The sequence below is a fragment of the Montipora foliosa genome, chromosome 14, assembly GCF_036669935.1.
Source record: "Montipora foliosa isolate CH-2021 chromosome 14, ASM3666993v2, whole genome shotgun sequence".
NCBI lineage: Eukaryota > Metazoa > Cnidaria > Anthozoa > Scleractinia > Acroporidae > Montipora > Montipora foliosa.
Window position 1 is genome coordinate 5805265 of NC_090882.1, and position 22500 is coordinate 5827764.

General features: G+C 40.5%; 1 protein-coding gene across 2 annotated transcripts in view; it reads right to left on the reverse strand.

Annotated features, from left to right (window-relative positions):
• LOC137984376 (uncharacterized) overlaps positions 1-19938 on the reverse strand; it is a 31688-nt gene extending 11750 nt beyond the window's left edge. For both annotated transcript variants that reach the window (XM_068831558.1, XM_068831556.1), the window contains exons 1-12: positions 18521-19938; positions 14428-14779; positions 13979-14075; positions 12411-12907; positions 9769-9972; positions 8425-8493; positions 7677-7749; positions 4912-5057; positions 4420-4543; positions 3891-4047; positions 2604-2725; positions 128-255 (exon numbers count right to left, since the gene is read on the reverse strand). In XM_068831558.1, coding sequence (XP_068687659.1) covers positions 128-255; positions 2604-2725; positions 3891-4047; positions 4420-4543; positions 4912-5057; positions 7677-7749; positions 8425-8493; positions 9769-9972; positions 12411-12907; positions 13979-14075; positions 14428-14779; positions 18521-19659 — 3108 coding nt within the window. In that variant the 5' untranslated portion in view covers positions 19660-19938. The remainder of the gene's footprint in view (positions 1-127; positions 256-2603; positions 2726-3890; positions 4048-4419; positions 4544-4911; positions 5058-7676; positions 7750-8424; positions 8494-9768; positions 9973-12410; positions 12908-13978; positions 14076-14427; positions 14780-18520) is intronic.
• Between the last annotated feature and the right edge of the window lie 2562 nt (positions 19939-22500).

The following is a 22500-nucleotide window of genomic DNA, read 5'->3' on the forward strand; positions in this document are numbered from 1 at the left end:
CGGTCGACTGGGCAATGCGTTGTCAATGTTCTTTTCGAGACAGAGAGAACACGCCAGAGATGGAGCCCTAACCCTAAACCCTTACCCTAAACCCTAACCCTAAACCCTTACCCTAACCCTAACTTACGTTCAATGCTTTATTGAGATGCGCCATTAAAACAGAGCTTAAAAACAGCGGACTTGCACAGCAATAAACGCAGTAAGCCGACATCAGTAATATTCCATCTCTTTGCTCAGCTCTAAAATAAACAGTCCCTAAAAAATATTCACAACGGTTGTAGTCAAGTTTTACTAGTCATAAATCTGACTCTTTTCAGTGCTATCTGAGGGGTTGCTGGTCGAGTTTTCTTAGGACCGATTTACACGGTGCGATTTTGGCGCGTGCGACAAGCTTACGACAGGCTTACGACATGACTTACGATTGTCGCAGCGTTTTAAAACATGTTTTAAAATGCCACGACATTTTCTCTGACGTACACGACAACCGTAGACGAGTTGTAAGCCTGTCGTAAGCTTGTCGCATGCGACAAAAATCGTACCGTGTAAATCGGCCCTTAAAGAGTGTGACGTCCGAGACTTGATACTAGGCACATCAACGAAAACGTCGTTCAAAATTACAAGTTTGCATTTTCCAAACATTTTCATCATTAGTCCAGTTCGTGGACCTTCTATAAACTACCCGGACTATAGACCGAATGCACAAATGGCGGCCAAAAAAATATTCTTTTGTTTATGTGCTAATTAGACTCACTAGCCTCGCTCTCAAGCAACATTTCTTTTGTATTTTGTCCATGCAAACGAGGCTAGTGAGGCTAATTAGCACATAAACAAAAGAATATTTTTTTGGCCGCCATTTATGAGTTCGGTCTATTCTGGAACTGAAGTGGGAGGAACGGAACCAGCCGAAAAAATATAATTCGTTGCTATGAGTTTACGTTGTCCTCAGAGCTTGAGATTTGGTTATTTCTTGTTGTGGATTTGCAGAGAACTGAAAAGAAATTTACAGATTTTCACACCGCACGTGCAGAGCGATTGTTTTGCTCTTTAAATGCTATTGTTTGATGGCGTTCTCGTTGACGTGGCCATCGTAGGACCCTACTGCGCGCAATTACCTGTACCACCATTCAAATGGAAACTTGAGAGAAGAAAAACCCAAAACACCTTATTCCAAAATGGCCGCTGATTTATGCGGATACAAATTGGCCCTTTTTTGCCTCGTTCAAGATAAAATATTCTTTTGAATTTTAAGCTTAAGAACGAGGCATCAAGGGCTAATTTGAATAAAAACAAAATAATATTTAAATGGCGGCCATTTTAGAATAAGGTGTATTAAGACTTGTGATTAAGATTTTTCCATAATTAAATGAAGTACGATCGTCCGGGTGGGTGTAGTCCTGAGAAGGATTGTTTAGGATCACATTAAGTGACGTTTCGACAACCTGAGCGGAAGTCATCTCCAGACCTGAGCGGAACTCATCTTCAGAACGGTGCGGAAGAAAGAGCGGAAGTCATCTTCAACCTGAGCGGAAGTCATCTTCATCTTCACTTGACTCTGAAGATGACTTCCGCTCAGGATGTCGAAACTTCAGTCAATAGAGATCTTTAGCAACGACGACGGCGACGGCAACGAGAACGTCATCTCAAAATAGAGATTCGCGTTATTTTTATCATTGCGTGACTATTCCGACTTTTTAACATGACTAGGGTGTGGTAGTTCCTCAAGAATGGCACTGGTCGGAACGGCGCTTAATTTAGAAACCTCAAATTTGGCTATTTCACGTTGTTGTTTTGCTGACGACAACAAAGAAATGAACAAAAGTGAAAAACGCACATGCAGGGCGTGCAAAGCTATTGTTTTTGCCCACTAAATATGCAAATTTGTGACGTTCTCGTTGCCGTCGCCGTTCTCGTTGCTTAGGTTCCCTAATGTCATTCTTCTCACGACTACACTCAGCCAGACGATGGTACTTCACTAAATTTTGACATGACTCCTGGGTACAAAACATTTACGATTTCAAGAGTTTTTTCGTAAGCAAGAATGTGGATGAAAGTGCTGGTCGTTCAAAAAATACCCGTACAAGGCCTCCTTTGACTCACCACCCTGCTAGCAGAGCCTTTCTTTTGCTTGCTCGATTTTAGCATTCTCGAGAAAGACTCTGCATGAATCGAGTAAGATCTTTATCGATCATGCGCTGCATGTTGCCAGGATGCAGTTTCGAACCCAGGGCAAATATGCCTAATCTGGCCGCCATCTTGATTTTTCATGGTACAGCGGGCTCAATTATAACCATCGGTATTCTTTGATTGCATCTGACGTCAGAGCGGCCATTTTGGTGAAAAGAACAACAGCGAAAAGTCTTTTGGGAATTCGACTCTATTGTTATGCAAAACGTAAGATACATTTTTCTATTGTTTTGACACCAACATGGCCGCATTATCACGTGAGTGCAATCAATTTGACGAGAGAAAACAAGCTTCAATAGTCCAGAAGTTCGGGCTGCGCTGGCTTCAAAGAGTTGACGCGACTCAGACAGAGCCTTCTTTTCTCCTCCTCGGTAAAGAAAAAGACAAAAGGAGGCTCTGCTCGCAGGATGTTGACTTACCTACTATTACTCCAAACGCGAAAAATATCAATGGAAAGTAAAGGAGTTGACCAAGCGATTGCTTCTCTGCGGTTCTGCCTTCCAGCACAAATACCCTATTGAATCGACCAGCTCCATCCACCCTGCACGACAACAACAGCAAAGATTAAAAAAGCCAACCTATTTCATGAAAGTCAGGAACCTTTGAATCGATGGATACCATGAGACGGTTTTCAATAGACCATTTTTGTCAGAATACAAAGCAATACAAGCTGAATTTATAATAAATAAAAAACCCTAATGTGAAAAATAGTAACAACCCAATGAAGTATAGCGTGAAAATGTAGGAATTAAACAGATAGTTTAAGATTGACATGTAATTGTTGATTCAAAGAGGGTTGTTCTCTCTGAATATGAATAGTCTCTTTTATCTTAAGTTGAAACTGGTGGCGTGATCTAAAACAAGAAAACAATCTGCTGAACACGAGGCGTGACACTACTATCAAGACCAATTATTAATAATTAATAAAAAGAAAAAGAAAATAATTAATTAATTATTACTTTTATTAAAAATTTTATTTTATTAATTATAGACCTTATTCCAAAATGGCCGTCATTTAAATGTTCTTTTGTTCTTATTCAAATTAGCCCTGGATGCCTCGTTCTTGAGCTGAAAATTCAAAAGAATATTTTGCCTTGAACGAGGCATCAAGGTCTAATTTGAATGAAAACAAAAGAATATCTAAATGGCGGCCATTTTGGAATAAGGTGTCTAATTAATATTTTTATCTATTTAATTTTTAATTATCATCAAGAGTGAATTAGATAGGAATGTTGTTATGGCATGAGTGGATCACAAATGAGTCTATTTTTAGAATACCCGTTCCCGCGAAAATCAGTTGTCATGGCCCCGAAAAAACATGGCAGAAGCAGTCACGCGTGGCATGGCGTCTTCTGATTGGTTAAAATTGGCGGCCCTTTGTTTGCTTCGCGCGCAAAGTGTATCTGAAAATAAATCAATTTGTGACTGTTCTGGGGCAAGGCAAAACTTGTTGCGATCGCCGATTGTTCGACAGGATTATTGGTTGGTCATAGGTCTACAGGAATTCATAATAACATCAATAATTTAATTTGCTTACGTACAAAATTGTTCAAAATACAGGAACCTTGTGCCCTTGAGTCCACTGCGCATGCACAATAAAATTTGTCACAGAGCAACCACTAAATCTCTTCGCAACACCGATTGCATGCGACCATATGAAAACCAAACTTTATTTTACAGCTTCTTGTCAATCAAAGCAAGCTTACGTGCTCTTCGTCATAGTATCCACGGCACACGTCTTTCTAGCGTTTTCTTGTGACGTCACAATGGCTTCCTGGACGGCCTGTGGTTCGCCACTTCCTTGGTAATAATCCAGTATTGCATGTCTCGCTTCGGGGCAGTTCAACAAATCCATGATGGTATCTGGGAAGGCGAGAAAAAATATAACAAAATGACTCTCAGAATCGACGACGCTACAAAACAATAGGTTTAGTGAGCAAAAACAATGGCTCTGCACGCTCTGCACGTGCGTTTTGCATTTGTGTACATTTCTTTGCCGTTATCTCCTAAACGACGACGTGAAATGACCAAATTCAAGGTTCTGTGGAGGACGTTAGCACATGACGATGAATTTTACATAGACCAAGGATTGCATTTGTAGTCCCCGGTTATAGGCTCCTCATATTGAATGTAATTCTTTTGTTTGCATAATCTTCGCAAATATTTGTAATTTCACTTCATAAATTAAAAGAAATCTGTGGAAAATGGCTGTAACGAAGCAAACAAAGCTCTTACCTGCAGGATTTTTTGCGTCGATTTTTGGAGCTTCCTCGCTCAGCCGGTATTCCTTGGTGGTTGCGCGCGCATAGGCTTTGATGAATATCTCGGGTGCCATAGAAGGCTCGCCATAATACGCGACCTAAAAGTAAATTTTGAAAACTGTAACAAGCGTGGAAACAGAAGTTATGAATAAGTCTTACATGGCAACATTGTAACCTTGGCGATACACACAGAACCAAACCAAATACCAAAGACATTACTTTGGCCAATCAGAAAAAGCAGACTGTCAAATAAACCAATCATAATGCGAAGAAAATGTACGTAGCTGGCGCTGTGCGCGGGAAAATTAGTGCATGCGACCAAGTTATGGGCTCTTAATTTTGTGATTGGCTGAGAATTTTGAGCCGGATTTTTAAACCAATCACTTCTTGAGGCGATGCACAAACAAAACAACCGAGGAATCTATTTCGACACTCAACTGCAAATTGATTTAACTGTAATCCTTACCTGACCATCACACAAGAAGAGGATTTTGTGAAAAAGATGGAAGATTTCCAGTCTTGGTTGATGAATAGTAAGAATGACAAGTCTGCCGGACTCCGCAACAAGATTCAAATGGTTTAACAGCTCGAGAGAAGATGAAGCGTCCAAACCTGAAAGCATAGTGATACCTTAATGATAGATCCCACTGGTGAGATTAGCGAAAGAAGATACAGTACTATTAAAGGCTTACTGTTGTTGTGACTAGTTATTTTACGTATTTAGGCCTGGGTGAACGGCTTTAACATTTGCTTCAACATCTGCTCCATTTGTTGAAGGATGTTGACCATTGTAACTATGGATACGAACATAGATACGTCATTGAGAGACAAAGCTTCACACGAGTGCTAGTATTCAGTCCCAGTTTGCAGCCGCTATTGTAACTATGGATACGGACATGGATACGTCATTGAGAGACCGATTAGTGCGCACGCGCATATCCAACAATGTTGAAATAGTGGGGCAAACAGCCTCTACTTCAATCAACATTCGCGAAAACAAAAGAAATGTTGAATGGTTGTTGAGGCAAAGGTTAAACGCGTTTAAACTTCAACTTCGGTTCAACCTGTTTCAACACGGTTGAAAGTGAGGGGGTGGGGGTGGGGAGGCTTGTGGAACGGTTTGGAACGGTTTCTACATCGCTGTTCAACAAAATCGAACGGATGTAGATATAAATATGGAAGCCATTTGCCCTTAAGAGCTACGTAATTTTAATGTTAAGTGTCTTTAGATAAATTTCGTAGCGGTTTCAAACCTCTTGTTGTTAGTGACGTTAGTGGATCGATATGGGACACAGCTTTATCATGTTAACGGCTAGAGAGACACTTCCTGACATATTACAAATGCCCGTTTTAGTGCCTGTACTAGTAATCACCACGAGTAAGTGGAATGCTGCCGAGAGGTTTGGAAATGTAACACATGATGCTCTTGTTAGTTATATGTGTTTTTTGAAATAAGACAACCTTCTAAGAGACCATTGCATGGTCGACGCGAAAAATGGTTAGAAAGCTTCGGTTTACAACATGACCTGTAGATCGCAACGACAGGGTATACGTCGCCCGCATTTTCCGCACAACGTATGACGGTCGGTTTTTAAACTTTCTCTAAGTTCCCCCAATCTAAAAATTTATTCCGAAAAGATCAAAGTTTAGCACCATAAAACATGTATTTTACGTCATCTGGTTGGAATTTCGCTTCTGAAAGACCGCATAACTTGTACAAAGTTGACAAAATTGGTCTCACGGTTAAGATTGAGTGAGGCATGGGTCTATCCTCAAGGGAGGAAGAGAGAGGACCCTGGGAACGAGGTTGAGGTCTATCCCTGATATGACGTCACAAATTGCTTCACATTCGAGTTTTAAGCATTATAACTAACTGAGAATTGAAGGCTAAGAATCTTGTGGAAACATTACTGATCGGTAAATGAACTGAAAGAAGAGTTTCCACTTATCCAGGATTAGCTATAGCTTTGAACAACTGGGCCCCGGTTATCGTTAAAATTTACGCTCGACGTTTCGGCGTCACCCATTATCAAGAGTGAATTAATCAGGCTAGGGCTGAATAAAGAAAATACACTGATAAAATAATTGGTGGCCAAAACATCTTAGGCATGAAATTCAAAGATATTTTATCCACACAATGTTTTAGCTATGTATACAAATTTAGTCACAGCTTTACTTGTTTAGATTAAGGCGACACCAAAACGTGAAGCATTGCATTAATCTCGTACCCAGATCTCACTCTGTCACTGGAAATGTGAGATCTGGTAAAGTTCGACAGTACACCATTTTTCATTGGCTACTAAAAAAAGGTTGCGGCAATGCAATCTACGCTCCGATTGGTTTATTTCGCGGAGCACTTAATGAAGGTTTGGTTTTCGCAAGTTCATGTGCTGTTTTGAATAAATGCCAGTTGTGCGGAGGAAAGTTTTGTTTTTTCCGACGCCGGAAAACCTATACAGTTGAGGAAAATCATTTTAAAAATTTGCGATGTTTGTGTAAATGGTACCGACGAAAGCCCCACGTACCCTGCCACTCGAATAAAGTTCTGCGTAGCTTGTTACGAAGTACGCAGAAACTAATAAATTCAAGTTGAAGTACGCAATTTATTCAAAACAGTATTTCTCGTTCTTAAAGCTTGACTCGCGAATTAAGTAGTGATCAATTGTGAATTTTACGGTTAGATTAACTCATTTTCTCAAGAAAATAGCGCTCGTTGCAGTGATTAGGTCTAAGCACTCTTTAACATTTTCGCTTTCAATTTACGGTTTGGTTAACTACACTTTTCACGAGATTGTGTGAAGAAAATAGCACTTGTTTACTGATTAAGCCTAAGCGTTCGTTTCAGTGATTCTGCAGTTGTTCCGACAATTAAACAATCTCGACCGTTCAAAAACAATCGCCTGTAGCCCTTCTTTCTGTTTCGGCTTAAGTTTAAGGTTTCCTTGTCCTCTACCCAAAAGAATCTCTTCAAGAATACTCTCGAAATCCATGTTTATTCCGCAAAATCACCCAAAATCACAACAGAGAGTACGAACATGCGCAGTGATAGAAAAGCCCGTATTTCGGGCCTCGCTGACACTGAGACCAATGGAAAAATGTTTGTTAAGGATATCGGCTTCGGCAGCCGTTACATTTCATTGCATTGCACGTCTTTCCGTTGGAAAAACTCAGTCGATCTTTTTAATCAAATGTTTAAGATAAGGAACACCTACTAAGATCGTGAATACGTACCCGAAGTTGGTTCGTCAAGAAAAAGCACTGAAGGCATATTAATCAGTTGAAGAGCGACACACAGGCGACGTTTCTGCAACATAAAAGACAGCAAATGTTCTAGAGAACTTTCCCATTGTGCCGAAACGAGTCTCGCGATTTTGCAACGCTACGCATGGTGATATGCTAAATTAGTATATACTAAAACAGTGGATAGCCTCGAAGGCGCGCTCTCATTGGCTGCTCAAACTCAAGAATGTCCTTTGCTATTTTCCTCCGCGCGAGAAACTTGCGTGGGATTTGCGCCCAAGTTATTGTAATCTTTGCATGAATAAATGAGTTAAACTCATCTTTTTGTGCTATATTATCTCACTGTTTTAGTATATACTAAAACAAGTATTCACCTCGTTGTCGGTGGCTAGCGGTGGATATTTACTTCGCCGCTTCATGGCTCGGTAAATATCCACCACCAGCCGGCTACCACTACTTCGGTGAATAGTTGTTAAAAATCCTTTGCGCTATATATCCGGCGTCTCAGCCAAACTGAGATAGAAGCTGAAGCAAACAAAATAACTAAATTCTTATTTGACGAAAACAGAACGTTTTCTGAAAATCGTCTAAATTTTTAAATTAACCACGAGGCGGATAAATGGAAAAATAAGTGATAATTTGCAAGGAAACGTTGTTGCCGTTAACACATCCTCTATTACAAATGCAAACAATTTAAATGAAAGTAACATTCTTTTAAATATTACACTATTTGACTTACTTGCCCTCCACTCAGGCCCGGGCCAATTGATCCACCTATGACCGTGTCGGCCATTTGCGTCAGGCCAGTCTGGTACCGAGAGAAAAAATAAATCAGGTTAAAGCTTTTAATTATAACAATCACGCTATTTAATTACATAATCGTGTCTTTAGTATTATGCTCAATTGCGCTTAACAGCATTGTCTGAGGGAAGTTGTCTAACTCCTCTGTGACACAAACTCGCAGTTCGTGAATTTTACGTCTAAAAGCAACCAGATTTAACGTCGATAACTCGTAACAGTAATTCAACTGACAAACCTGAGGTCGACGGTGCGCTCATTTTACTCCCCCCTCTCCATCAGTGCTCCGTTTTACGGGTATTTAAAGCTACTTAGCTACACGGAAAGGAAAGAAGTCGAAACAAGGATGCGAGATCCGGGAATCGAACTCAAGACCTCTTGCACCAAGGCCGCGCACTAACCGACTGCGCCATCCTTGCTCCTTAAACAACCATGAGGAAAATTTACTGGTCCCTCCCCGATAACCCACGAGATATGAGCCCTGGCAGGGCTTTAGAACAACGTTACTCATGATTATCTGGTGCTCTACCAAATCAGGTTACCAGTCGTGACTGGACCTTTAAACTCTGAGATTTATGAGCTTGCCACGTGATTTTTGTGGCCCAATGGGCCACTTGGCTCATAAGCAGACTTCACCGTGGCGACAGGCGAAAGGATTCCGAGGTAGGATTCGAACCAATGACCTCGGTTACACTGGTCGGATGCTAATACACCCATTGTACGACCCAGTGAGCGTCTGAACATTTCTAGTTTTTAGTTATTATCTTTCCGATTTTATATATATTCATAATGATTGTAGTCGTTTAAAAATATAAATTTATTGCAGTTCTTATTACTATACTATTATCCTACAGGGCCCGGTTGTTCGAAAGCCGATTAACTTCATCCAGGATAAGTGTAAACTTTTGTTTCATGTTTTTAACTTTTTGGTGAAAGTTTCTTTCGTTTACTTTTGTTTTTCAAGATTGACTTCTTCTAATGTAAAGTTTTGCCAAATATCAGCGTTGAACAGCATTTAGGAGAAGAGAAATAAACTCCTTGGTTAATTTTTAATCTGGGATTAGCGTTAATCGGCTTTTGAACAACCGGGCCCAGTAACATTTGGTAAGATTTTACACATGTATGGTTTTATTGTGTTTATATTTTTTTGATATTGTCTTGATCACTGAAGAGCCCCTCAGACAGTTCCATGTTCTATGTTCTACGACCTAGAGGGTTTGAAACAAGCTGTTCGCTAATAGTTAACAGATCCAGTCTTCAGTTTAAAATAAAATAACATGCTTACCTCAGCTATTATTTGTTCAACTCGCTCGTATTTCTCTGATGTGCTGGTTTTCTTGGGAAGGCGCATATGCGCGGCGAAAAAGAGATTCTGGCGAACAGTGAGTTCTTCATAGTAGGGTACGGCGAGCTGTAACACATAGCCGATCTTTCGAGCGTACCAGTCTTGTACTTGACCAAGACCTACCCCGTTGACGTAAACTTGACCCTGAAATCACATCATATCATATCTTTATTTCCCCTCGGATTTTAGAGTAGCTTGATGTAGCTAATATCTCCGCTCATTTACCCTCCCAACCATGATACACCACAGAAGACCGACCACAACACCGGGAACTACATGCCCTACTCTATGCGAATAGTCTGTGGGTTCTTTTACATCACACAGGGTTATGAACATTGAAGAGTTGTGGACAGGGCCTACGGTTTATCGTCCTTACCCGAGAAGACATTTGCAGATGTCATTACAGAATGGAGTCTGCTTGGTTGAAAAATCACTCACTCATGAAAGGAATATTACAAGTAAGCTAAGTTGGTACAGCAGTGCAGCACAATCGGCGCAAGGTCATGCGCAGTTCGAATCTCGTTCAAGCCGGGATTTTTCCAGATTTGCTTGGAACTGCTTTCCTTAATATCCAACTGCGATGATCTGTCTAACTTTCATTTCATTACAATGTCTAAGTCGATGTGGCTCTTCGCATTGTGTGCACAAGAAAGAGTGCAATCACTCTGTCGCATTTTCGGAAAATTTAAGGTAGCTCTGAATCAGCTCCCATGAATTTTTTCAAACTTTGCCGATACTTCTAGGTCAGATTGCTGATTGCTATTCAACAACAAAAAAAATGGGAGTCACCGACTTCATTTTTGAGATATAAGAAAGTAAAGACGAAATATAAGGTGTTTTTGGCGAGCTTTCATGTTGCCTTAGTAACCTATTACGTCACAATAGTAGGTGCATTTTGGTAAACAATAATAGACCCTTATCACTGAATGTTCAAACAAAAGATTTGCATATCTAACCTCTCATTCAGTGTGAGGCTAGACGTGAAAGGACAATGCAAAAACAAAGCCTTTATTCCCTACGGAATCCAAAATGGCCGCCGATTGATAAAGGTGAATTGTTGTTTCATATGGTACCATTGACCGAATGCAAAAATGGCCGCCAACAAATTATTCTTTTGTCTTTGTGTTAATTAGCCTAACTAGCCTCGGTCACACGCGTAAAATTGAAAGAATTTGGGCTGTAAAACGAGGCTAGTTAGGCTAATTAACACAAAGACAAAAGAATAATTTGTCGGCGGCCATTTTTGCATTTGCTCAATAACGTTGCTGTTACGCGATACAGTGTTGTAGTGACGAAAGTGTCTTGGGAAAGGTTGTGAATGAGCTGATATTAGGGAGTTAACGAAAGGCCAACGGCGCGCAACGTCAACGAAAACGTGACTGCAAAATATAACTTAGCGCCATCGCAAGTATTTCGCGATTATCCCGTCTTGTTCGCATTGTACAATACGCGCGAACTATCCTGTAACTGGATGGGTGCAAACTGTTTTGAAGCAAAAGGAGAAAATGAATGGGTCATTGTTAAGGCCTGTTTAAACGGTTTTAACATTTGACCAACATTCGTTCATCAAAAGTTGAACGGATGTTGGGCAAATGTTGGACGCAAAAACAAAGTTGTGCGGAGGCCGTTCAAACATTGCGCCAACATTGCGCCAACAAAAGAACCAACACTTTTGCGAAATTTGATTTCCAGGAACTACTTTCATGTCCCAGGAGAAATTGCAAACAATGATCAAGTTTTGGGGGGTAATAGAGGTGTGTTATGGGATTGCGCAAGTAGTGAATATTGTCTTTTGCGGTCTGAGGTGAGCATGCGCGTGTTCTACAATTGTTGAACAGTGTTCAAACAGCTTCAACACCATTCAACGTTTTCGAGAACAAAGGAAAAGTTGAATCGATGTTGAATGAAAGTTTACACCGATTTAAACTTGATTCAACACGCTTTCAACAACCTTTCAACATTTTTTACCCTTTCAACAATGTTGGACCACATGTTCAAACGCACCAAACATTTATTCAACAAAGTGTTGAATGCATGTTGAGGCAAATCTTGAAACCGTTTAAAAGGGCCTTTATATGCTCACGTGTGGACTATGGCAAAGAAATGCACGGAAATTCGTGCTGCACGTGAGTATTTTTCCTTTTTTAACCAATCATATTCCTGCTTTTTGACGTTGTCGTTGCCACAGCCATCGCGTTTGCTTAAACCCCTATTAGACGTCGACGAAAACGCTATACAAAAAAAACCAGAATAAATATTGGTTAAAAGTGAAAAATAATCGCGGTGCACGTGCAGCACGAGTTTGGACTCATATTTTGGCGGTGCTCTGCAAACAACGACGTGAAATCCCCAAATTTGAGGTTTTAAGGACAACAGCAGCATAAAAATACGAATCTTTTACTCTCTATTTTTACTCTGAAACGGCTCGAACCAATTTGTTTTTAGGATACTACGTCGGCATTGTTCGACGTGAACAAGATGGAATGATTGCGAATTTGCAAAGCTATATTTGAGGTGACGTTTTCGTCGATTTCGCTGCCGTAGATCTTTAAAGCCCCCATTGGCTTCTATGCAATACTAACCTCAATATGTCCATGTCGACGTCTTCCAGTCAACAAATCAAGAAGGGTCGTTTTTCCACACCCCGATGGCCCCATGATCGCTACCAGCTCTCCAGTGTTGAAATACGCCGACACACTTTTGAGAATCTTCTTTGTTGATGTCGCATCCTTCCTCTCGGGAAAATCAGTGGCATCCTTGGAGACTGGGGAAGAGGGATTTAACGGTGCGTATCCTCCGTTGCCATGGTAATCTGGTAACAGCTCCGCATCACTGCCAGCACGTGATCCTCGAGTCGAGTTTTTGTCCGAACTTGAAAATGAACCTTGTTTTCGTTCTTGGGGTGAAAATACAAAATCTACATCGTCGGTGCTGCCATTCGTGAGTTTACGCGGAAGAGTCCAGGCTGAAGCTTCTTCGCTTTCGTCCTCTCCTTCACTGCTTCCAGAATCACTATGGAGTGATATTTCGCTTGTGGCTTCTTCTTTCGCGAAATCAGTTGTTGACTCAGGTCCGGACTCTGGTAAAAAAAGAGTGAGTTAAAAACCTTTTGACTCCGACGAGTGATCAGTATGTAAATTCTCCTCACAATTTTAATGAAATGTCAGTCAGACGCGCATGCCCAATTCTGATCTCCGACAGGAAGTGTTCTTTCAGTCTAAGCATTAGCAATAAGGTAACAGTGAAGGTTAGCTACCGCAGTTTGCAAAGTTAGCTCTCAGTCTTTAGTATCACCCAACTAACTAGTGGACTAATGCAAATCCTGCATTTCAATTGGCTACGCTACTAGAGGACTACGAGTAGCGAAAAGAGTGACGCTTTCTTTCGTTTTATTCACAAATAAATATTTCTTCAACTTGCATTTTGCTAACTTTATTATTGCCTTTTCTGTCCGACTAGTTGGGTGATACAAAAACAATTAGACCCTTCGCCCTCAAGGGCCACGGCTCAATAGCCCATGAGTCTAATTGTTAAATAGTCAGCGTAAATGTCAATCAATTTTCCGTTACAGTCTAGCGACCTTTGGTCGCTCATATTTCATTCTTGCTTGGTGCGTTGCTATTATCGTTCATGTTGTTGTCTGTGATGATTTATCATATTCCTGGCGGAGATTTGTCCCTAGTGAGAATAGGCAATCGTTAAAGTTTATACTGATTATGTGTAGCGTGACGAGAGTTTCTAAAAACCGTATTTTACACTGAGCGAATCAACAATGGTACTGTCAAAAAGAAACCCTTTTGATATAACTATCCCCAAAGATTATCGAGTATATAAGAATCAAATTTTCAGAGATGATGCAACGAACTATCAAGAGGAGGCAGTGTCGCCCAGTAGTTTGGGCGCTTGCCTTCAGATCGGGAGATCCCCGGATCAAGACACGTTCTGACCACTGGTTGAATTTGTTCCTGGTAGTCCCTGGTTCAACCTCTCAGCTGCACTTGTAAATAGCCAACTGCTTTGCCTCCGGCCAGTTGGGATACTTAAAGTTGTTGTTCTGTTCAATGCTCGGAGGTATCAGCTACTAGCTACTCTAAAAATCCGAGGGTAAATAACGATACATACTTTACCTCATGCGAGCTGGCTAACTTACCATTCTTTACTGTCTTTTTTTTCTTTTTTACATCCACCGCATAAGACAAGAACAGGCAAGCGAGACTGACAGCATCATCGGCTTTGCACAGTGGCAGCTGAAGAAGAAACCAGCAAAATCAACAAGCTGTCAGGCTTTGATTAGTTCAAATGACGCAACGTTGCAGCGTTGACTGGAGAGGAGTGTTGGCGCAATGGTGAGAGCATTCGCCTCCAACCAATGTGGCCCGGGTTCGACACCCAGACTCGGCACCATATCTGGGGTGAGTTTGTTGGTTCTCTACTCTACACCGAGAAATTTTTCTCCGCGGTTTTCCCCTCTCCTCAAAAACCAACATTTCATTTTATTTGCGTTTATTTGAGTTGATTTAAAAACTGCTTTGCTTTTCAAAAATCCTTTCAAAGCAAAACTTTGTACGTAACACGATGCTGAATCTCTTTTCAATATACCTCTTTCCTCGCTTGAGACGTTTCACTGTCGTCTAAATATCTTTTCTGTCGCTTTGTCAAGTAGAAGTAGTAAAATACGAAGGCTCCCTTTAAACCACTGCAAAAAATTGTAATCACCAAAGACAGACAAATTATTACTGCTTTCACGATCTCGTTCCAAGTATCTGCGACGTCCAGGAAGACTATTTCATCCGGACACGTGGGGTTACAATGAGCACCAATACAGCTGTCAATAACTTTACGTGTCCTGTTTCTTGACTTGCTCCATTCAGTCACAAAATCTTGAATGCTGATCGTCTCATGTCCCTTTGTGATTTTTGTTGAGGACCAAGTTCCACTCTTAACTTTGTGACTAAACGAGAAAGGGGAATAAACGCATTAAATGTTTGTTTACAATCGATCAAGATACGAATGGGTGGAAACCTGAATGAACTTTGGAGCGCACGAGCTACAATTGTAGGATTTGAAGACGGAGCGCTGGAATGCAGTCCATGAGCCATATCCACAACACTACATGCACTCCAATCAAATTGATTGTCAGTAAAACGCGTTTCACCGTAACGGCAACGTGTTTTATTCCACGATACACAGTATCAAAAATTATTTACTCTTCTTTGTCAAAACCTTTTATAATCTTCCCACTTATTCCATTCGCTGTCCTCTCCGCTTGCTCGATGGAATCAAGCGATGTATTTATTTTCTCGTTTACAGGGTGAGTGCACTTTTCGCACCATTACGAAAATCTAACTTTTCTCAGGGTTCTACAAAGTTGTGTGCCCGTGCCTGGGTGATCCTTGATCATAAGAATTTGAAGTGAAGGGTAAAAAAAAACTTTTAAAATTGTCATAATATTTAGCACTGATGATTTCCCAGAGAACCACCTTTCTATCATAGACACCTCTCTGTGATATAGTTCTAAAAAAGACACCTCAAATAAGGTCCAGTGAGGCACTTATGTCCAGACATGCCCCTAATTAGATACATGCCCAATTTTGACATCCAACACGAAGTGTCTGTTTAAGTCTAACATGGGCAGATCCAGGATTTTTCTTAGTGGTGGGTGCACCACTGAGGAATGAAGTGGGTGACGCGACGCCTATTGAGATCTGCGTACATCTGATTATGGGCATTTTTGGACATATCTGCTGACAGGGACACCCATTTCAATGTACAGAGTCTGGGGCTCATCAAGGAAAGCCTCTATCTCCACTAATTCCTTGAGTCAACCCTTTCAAGATTAAATTCATTTTTAGCAACAGGTTTTTTCCCACAAAAAGTATCATATTTCCCTTGACGCTGAGATAGCTCTGTTTTGATTGGCTTTTACAACAGTGGGCGTACTGAATCTCTCAAGGGAGATTGGCTTTTACAACAGTGGGCGTACTGAAGCTCTCAAGGGAGATTGGCTTTTACAACAGTGGGCGGGCTTAATCTCGCAAGGGAGATTGGCTTTTACAACAGTGGGCATACTGAATCTCACGAGGGAAGCCTTCTCTAAATAAATCTTCTCTGGAAAGGGTTGAATCCTACTAGGACAAGTTCCCCAAAATGGACAGCTTTCTTGGAGACTAGTTCTTCAGGGGTTGGATGCCTCTATCTATAGGATAAGATGACAAGATGAATGGATACTTTCAATAAAAGAAACCTCTCTGAGGTAACCCACTTTCTTAGTTAGGGTACACCTACTGGTATCTCTTAAATAGACATTTCTCTTGAGCTGATGGCTATATCAAATGGACATCTACCTAAGATGGGCACCTGTCTTAAAAGGCACCTATTTAAAATGGACACCTTCCATTAAAGTACTTCAAAATATTAAATGGCCCTCATAGCCACAGATCTCTCTATGTCAAACATCTATTACATGACTGCCTCTTTAAATGGACCACCTCATTTCAAGAAGGAGACACCTATGCAAGATAGACACCTTTCCAAGGGTGGACATCTTCATTAGACTTACAACACTCTAAGGAGAACCCTGTGAGCTGGACACCAGTTTAGAAATGGACACCTGTTTTTAAAGATAGACACCTCACCCAATAGATCACTGCTTAAAGAACACATCTCTGAAAGTTGGGAATCTTTCTTTACTGGATACCTTTCAAAAGGTGCACGCTTATAAGATGTGATGACTGTACTACTTTTGTAATGGACACATCTTCAACAACGACTCATCTTTAAAAGATGGGGTATCTTTCTTCAAAAGGCACCTTCCTAAAGGTGGCACCTCCCTAAGATAGAAACTCACTCAGCTGGAGAGACACCTTCTTAAGATTGGCACCTCTCTTAGATGGTAACCACTCCAAAAATGGTCATAATTGTCTAAGATGAGGGCACATCACTGACACCTTAGCCCGTGCATTGATTCACGCATGGTGTTAACCCATTGACTCCTGGGAGGGAGACTTAACAGATTTTACTCTGTCTAACGCCAGACAAAATAAAGATTTTACTCGTCAAATGGGGCCATCAGGGCTTGAAATTAATGAAAAAATCCAGTCGCAGTTTTGCGACAAGATACGAAGATTTAGTCACAATTTCACAGAATTTAGTTGCAAAATCATAGCGCTACATTGTGTTGTTAGCGGTGTAGCAAAACAAAATATGAGCCCACAATACTTGTGTTGAAAGAAACCGCTGAAAATGGCTAATGATACCAACGGAATAGAGTTGTGCACATAACATCGCAGCAAAATTACGCTATCTTCAGATTGAAAGAAAACTCAAGGTGAGAAACAAATAATTTTGTCATTTCTTCATTTATTTTAGTAAAAAGAGCAACAAAGTGGTAACTGCTAACCCTTTTGTTTCGAAAGAGCGAAGATGAAAACAAGTCGCAAATTTGCGGCTTCTCCAGATATTTTAGTCGCAAAGGGAAAGAATTCAGTCGCAAAATGCGACAGTATTGGTCGCAATTTCAAGCCCTGGCCATGCTGTGGCGCCTGAGGGGGCAATGGGTTAAAATAGACCTATCTTAGAGTTGGACACACTTTTGCCACCTTTGCCGACACAGGGAAGAAACAGCATTTGTCCAGCCAGTATTTTTCAATAAACTGCCTCCACGATGATTAACAATTCAACTTATAATATTGACATTTAACTCATTTAGCCTTCACAATTCAACTTATTCAAATGAAGGCACATGCAGCTAAAATGAGTTTGTTTATTAATTACAGGTTGGTTGTTCATGGGTGCAGTTGCCATGGTAAAGTTTTCATTTGCAAAAAAAAAAAAAAGAACAATTTGGATGAATATGTTCAAGTTCTTGATAATTTAACATATATTTGAATAAATTAATGTGGTTATTTTAAAAAATGCAACATCATCACAATAGCCCATTTCCGAGTTGCTGCATGCCTCAGTTTCAAAGCGAGTTCTGGTGAACAACCATTCAAATGGAAATGAGTTGCGTATTCTTATGCAAATCAAACTCATTTCCCTTACAATAGTTGAGCACCAAGACTCACTTCGAAACTGAGACAAACAGCAACTCCGAAATGGTCCATTTACATAAATTTAATACACTTCACCGGTTCATTCAGATGCCATACACCTTCAGTTGCAAGCTTAATATGTCTGACCTTTGCCTCTTGTGCTGTCTTTATAAGACACCTTCCGGATGTCTACGTTGCATAAGACGTCCGTAAGCTGAGAGCTCAAACGTGAGATTGATAGGACATTTCATGCAGTATTACATGACGTACTTGCGTGACATCCCGATTGAAATTTGCATTTGATGTGATCGTATAAAAACAATCCATAAATTGTTGGCAGAGATAATTTGAATTCCTGAGATCACTTAGTATTTGATGCGAAAGATTCATTTTCAGTGCCCAATTTGAATTTCCTATCGATTTCCATTTGTTGCGGACGCTTGTTTTTACATTCAACCATTTTTGTGATGTGAATTGTGAGTATCGATGAGTAATTCGTAATGGAGGTCACCGCTCATTGACTTGTTTATTTCCTTCTTTTTCTTCCCCAGGGCATAGAATTTTATGCGTTCCTGAAATCCAAAAGCTCCAGTGCTTTCATCTGTCTTCAAATTGCTCAAATTGATGTAGAAACAATTACGTAATTTAAAATTATATACCTGAATATTCCTGTGCCCCGGGTAACTTCTATCAAATGATTTAAAACGCCATCTTCGTCCCAAAGACTCGACGTGCTGAGATAAGTGTGTTGAAAACACGCTGGTATAAAAAAGCTGGCATTATCAGCTGCATTCTTGGGAAGTTCGAATGATTCATTCATTGCTCCACCGTACATGCTGACAAGGGATATGAAATCTGCTACGTTGTCTTCCACGGTTTTACCCTCATTTTCTAGTCTTTTGAGTTCTTCTGCGAACATGTAAATATCGTACAGGCTAGATATAAACGCCACGGGTATGTCGGAGGGAAAATATCCTCGAGACAAAAGACAACTAGCAGAGAGACAGCACGAAAAACCGTAGGTCAGGTCCAAGCAAGATGAGGCAGATATGTTTGCTAAATTAATGAATTCTGGTTTGACTCTGGAGCTAAAGCCATCTTGAAAGTTTATAAACCATGCTGAGTCGATGATAAACGATAACTTGGCGCTGGATGTAGCGAGGAAGGAACTTGAGAGCCATTTGGCGTGGTTTAAGACTCCAATTCCCCCAGCACTACTTCCGCAAACCACGATATGTTCAGCAGAACTTAGATGAGACATCAAATCTGAGAAAACCGATCGAAATATCGTTTTTCCTCGAAAAATAAAGTTATTTACTGAAGAATTATCCATAAAAACGAAGGGATCGTTGTGCGCTGTTGATGCCCCGAGCCAAAGGTCACTACTACAATAAGGAACAAGAATGTGTCCATAATCGTAGAATGCAGGATTTTCGTTTTCCGAAGTAGACAACAGATCTCTTCCAGTAATTATTTCAGGGAGCTTGTTTGATGTCATCAAAACGGTGGAATTCTTGTTTTTATATCTCCTGTTGCAATCCGCTTTGGAAGCACAAAGTCCACCACTTTCAAAGAAAATAAGCCATCCCTTAGATGAGCGCTTTCCATCGTCGACGTAATACACTGCACGTGAATTGTCATTGCACAAGGCCTCTGGATTCGTTATTTCAGTTTTTCGTAACTCTCCTGTTGCCTTTACCGTACACGCAAATTTAAAACAAAGGATACTTAGAAACACACATTTCATGGACATTTCTGATGGATACCCACTACGCCTATTGCGTGGAAGAGATAACATATAACACTCGTATTTACGCGGGTGTCGCGACACTGGAATCTAATCAAGTCTCGTTTTCAGGTGTCACTGTAAAATCTGGATTGGACAGTACCCTGCAGTAAATTGAGGATTTTACAACGTACAGGCAAGTTTTTCGTAACGGAAGTATTCAATTGGTTAAAGTTACCGTGGTCAGTTGCACAGGAAACTCCCAGTAACTAAGACATCCGTAATCGGAAGTTCCAGCGAGCTGTAAGTGGTTCGTTTGTCACGTCGAGTAACTTGATTGTATAATTGTGCGATTTATCTGCTTTAAAATCGCTCTTAAGAGATAAATGCAACCAATCAAAGTCAAGAAAATACCTAAATGCTATATCTAGACCATTACATAACGACGTGGTTTTTGAACACGATCATTTGAGCTTGTATCACGGGTGTTTAATATTAAATGACAAAATTGCGTTTATGTTGACTGCGGACAATGCTGGAATCGAATGGAAAATTCTTAGTTTGTACGTGACGTCCCCCCCCCCCCAAGAGGGTTTCCACGGAGGGTCCTTGAGGGGGAGGGACCTCCCCATGTGAACGAAAATGAAATTTTTAAAGTTCACATTAGTATGGCGTGCCTATTTTGAGATTTGATCTCGAGATTCTACGCCTATGTGGATATTTCCTTCTTGTATTGTGAGATTTCATTTCGTGCAGTTTTTGAATCAGTAAAACTGTTTGAGTGGATTGTTTTTTTTTTTTTCAAATATTATTCATTTAACAGCCAACTTCTTTGGAAAAAAGCCAAGATTTCATTCATATGACGGAAGATCCTAAGAAAACTGAAAAATCTTTATTTAAATCTTACGGATACTAGTCACATGAAGCATGGGTTCCGGTATCCAACCGCAGACAGTTGGTTAGTTGCATAAGCATCGAACTTTCGATACGTGCGGAAAGGCGTGAGTTTAACTCCGGGGCTTTAAATAACTGAGGAGAAAGTGCTGCCTTTGTAATTACATCCACAAATGGTTAGACTTTCAGTCTCGGATAAGGACTTAAATGTCGCAAGACAAAAGAACCATTTTATTCCGATTAGGCCTTGCTGATTAGGTATTGTAATGTTCGCTTTGTTCTTTCAATTATTTCAGATCCAGTATATGAAAGACCAGTCTGTAAACCGTTACCCTGGATTCCAGAGGTTATTTTCTCTCGAGGTTTTGTCGCTCTTTTCATAGCGAGAAAATAACCTCTGAAATCCAGGGAAGTAAATCGTAGTCCTCGTCTCACAACCTTGTTCATAAACCCTGCATGTGGAACGTTAAAGATCCCGACACACACTATTCGAAAAAAGCAGAGCGTGGAGTTCCCGATGTTGTCGTCTTGGCTGAAATGAAAGATTAATTACTGTAGTGAGTGTTGTAACACTATTAGGTGCGTCCTTCTTTAACTAGTAAAGTGCATCGTTTACGATTACGATTAGTGTAATTTGCAATTGAAAACGCAAAGCTAATTCTGTGGCTAAGCGGCCTGCAAACAAAACATGTATGGCAGAAATTAGTCTCCGCATCTGTCATACAAATTTCCCTGAAATTCACGCAAGATTCGTACCATTTATTTCATGCAACAGTTTCAATGACCTCCGGTCCCATCTTTAGTGAGTTTACTCATGGGAAGACACGTGGTTCACTTAACGTTAAGAAGTGGAATTCACTAGAGACGCAAGGATAAGCACGAGACACTTTATACGGAATCTCAGTAACGTTTGGATTGTTGGAACAATAGACACAAATTTACAACAAGTTAACCTTTGATTCTCTGGATTGATCAGTTTGTAAATTCACTAATCAATTCAATACACTGTCAGTATTGAGAACGAAGATTATCATCAGCTTAATTACGGATGTGATCCTGATATAACACCAAATTCTCATCACCAGTTAACGAAGAAATCTACGAAAGTAGTTAGGAGAATAAACTTTGAGATCACGGGTGTCAAAGGATTAATTAATGTGTCTGCGAATGTTGCTTGCGATGACGGAATTGCCTCCAGCTAATCGAATTAATTTTTCCCGACAACATCACAGGGTACACACAAACGAATTAAACTTGTTGCTGGGATTTTTATAATCCTTTGCTAAACTCAAAGGACAAAATTCACGGGCAAAATTTTGGTTAAAATTACCAACCGCATGCAACTTCACTGTCAATCAAAAATACTTGGCGCCATTCTCCAACAGTGTATACGATCGCGTATCAGGCGAGGACCGGATTTAAAAGAATGGACTCAGCCAAAAGCCCATGATCATGGGCTCCTGACTCAGCGTTCTGCTTCGTTTAATTCCATATTTTATAGCACTAATGAACAACCTTTCGATTAACACCTATTTTTTAAAACTTGAGTGAGATCCTACTTCCAGTCACTCCCAATGAATACATTCGGTTCACTTCCGGTCGCTGGTAAGGAACAGGAGTCCATTACTCAAGACCAAGAGATTATGAAGGCAATCTCTTGTCAAGACTGACGAACCTGGTATCAGGTTTGTCCCCATCAGCGTCACAGAAAAGTGTTTGTTTTCAAACAAGTTTTGCGGGAAAATAAACAATAGACCGAAGTGATAATTAAGCCCTCAGATGACTTCTGCTCAGGTTGTCGAAACGTCAGTCAATGTCATCTCAAACAGTCCTTGTAAGCTAAGGACCACACTCACCCGGACGATCGAACTTCACTTAAAGGCCGTTTACCCGACAGGAAAATTGGGTACGGACCCGTCCTAAAAGTGGTACGGACTGCATAAGTTTAGCCGTTTACACGGATAATGTTTAAGCGCAAGTCGGACCGAAAGAGGTCTAAGGACCAAATTTCTTGTTGAA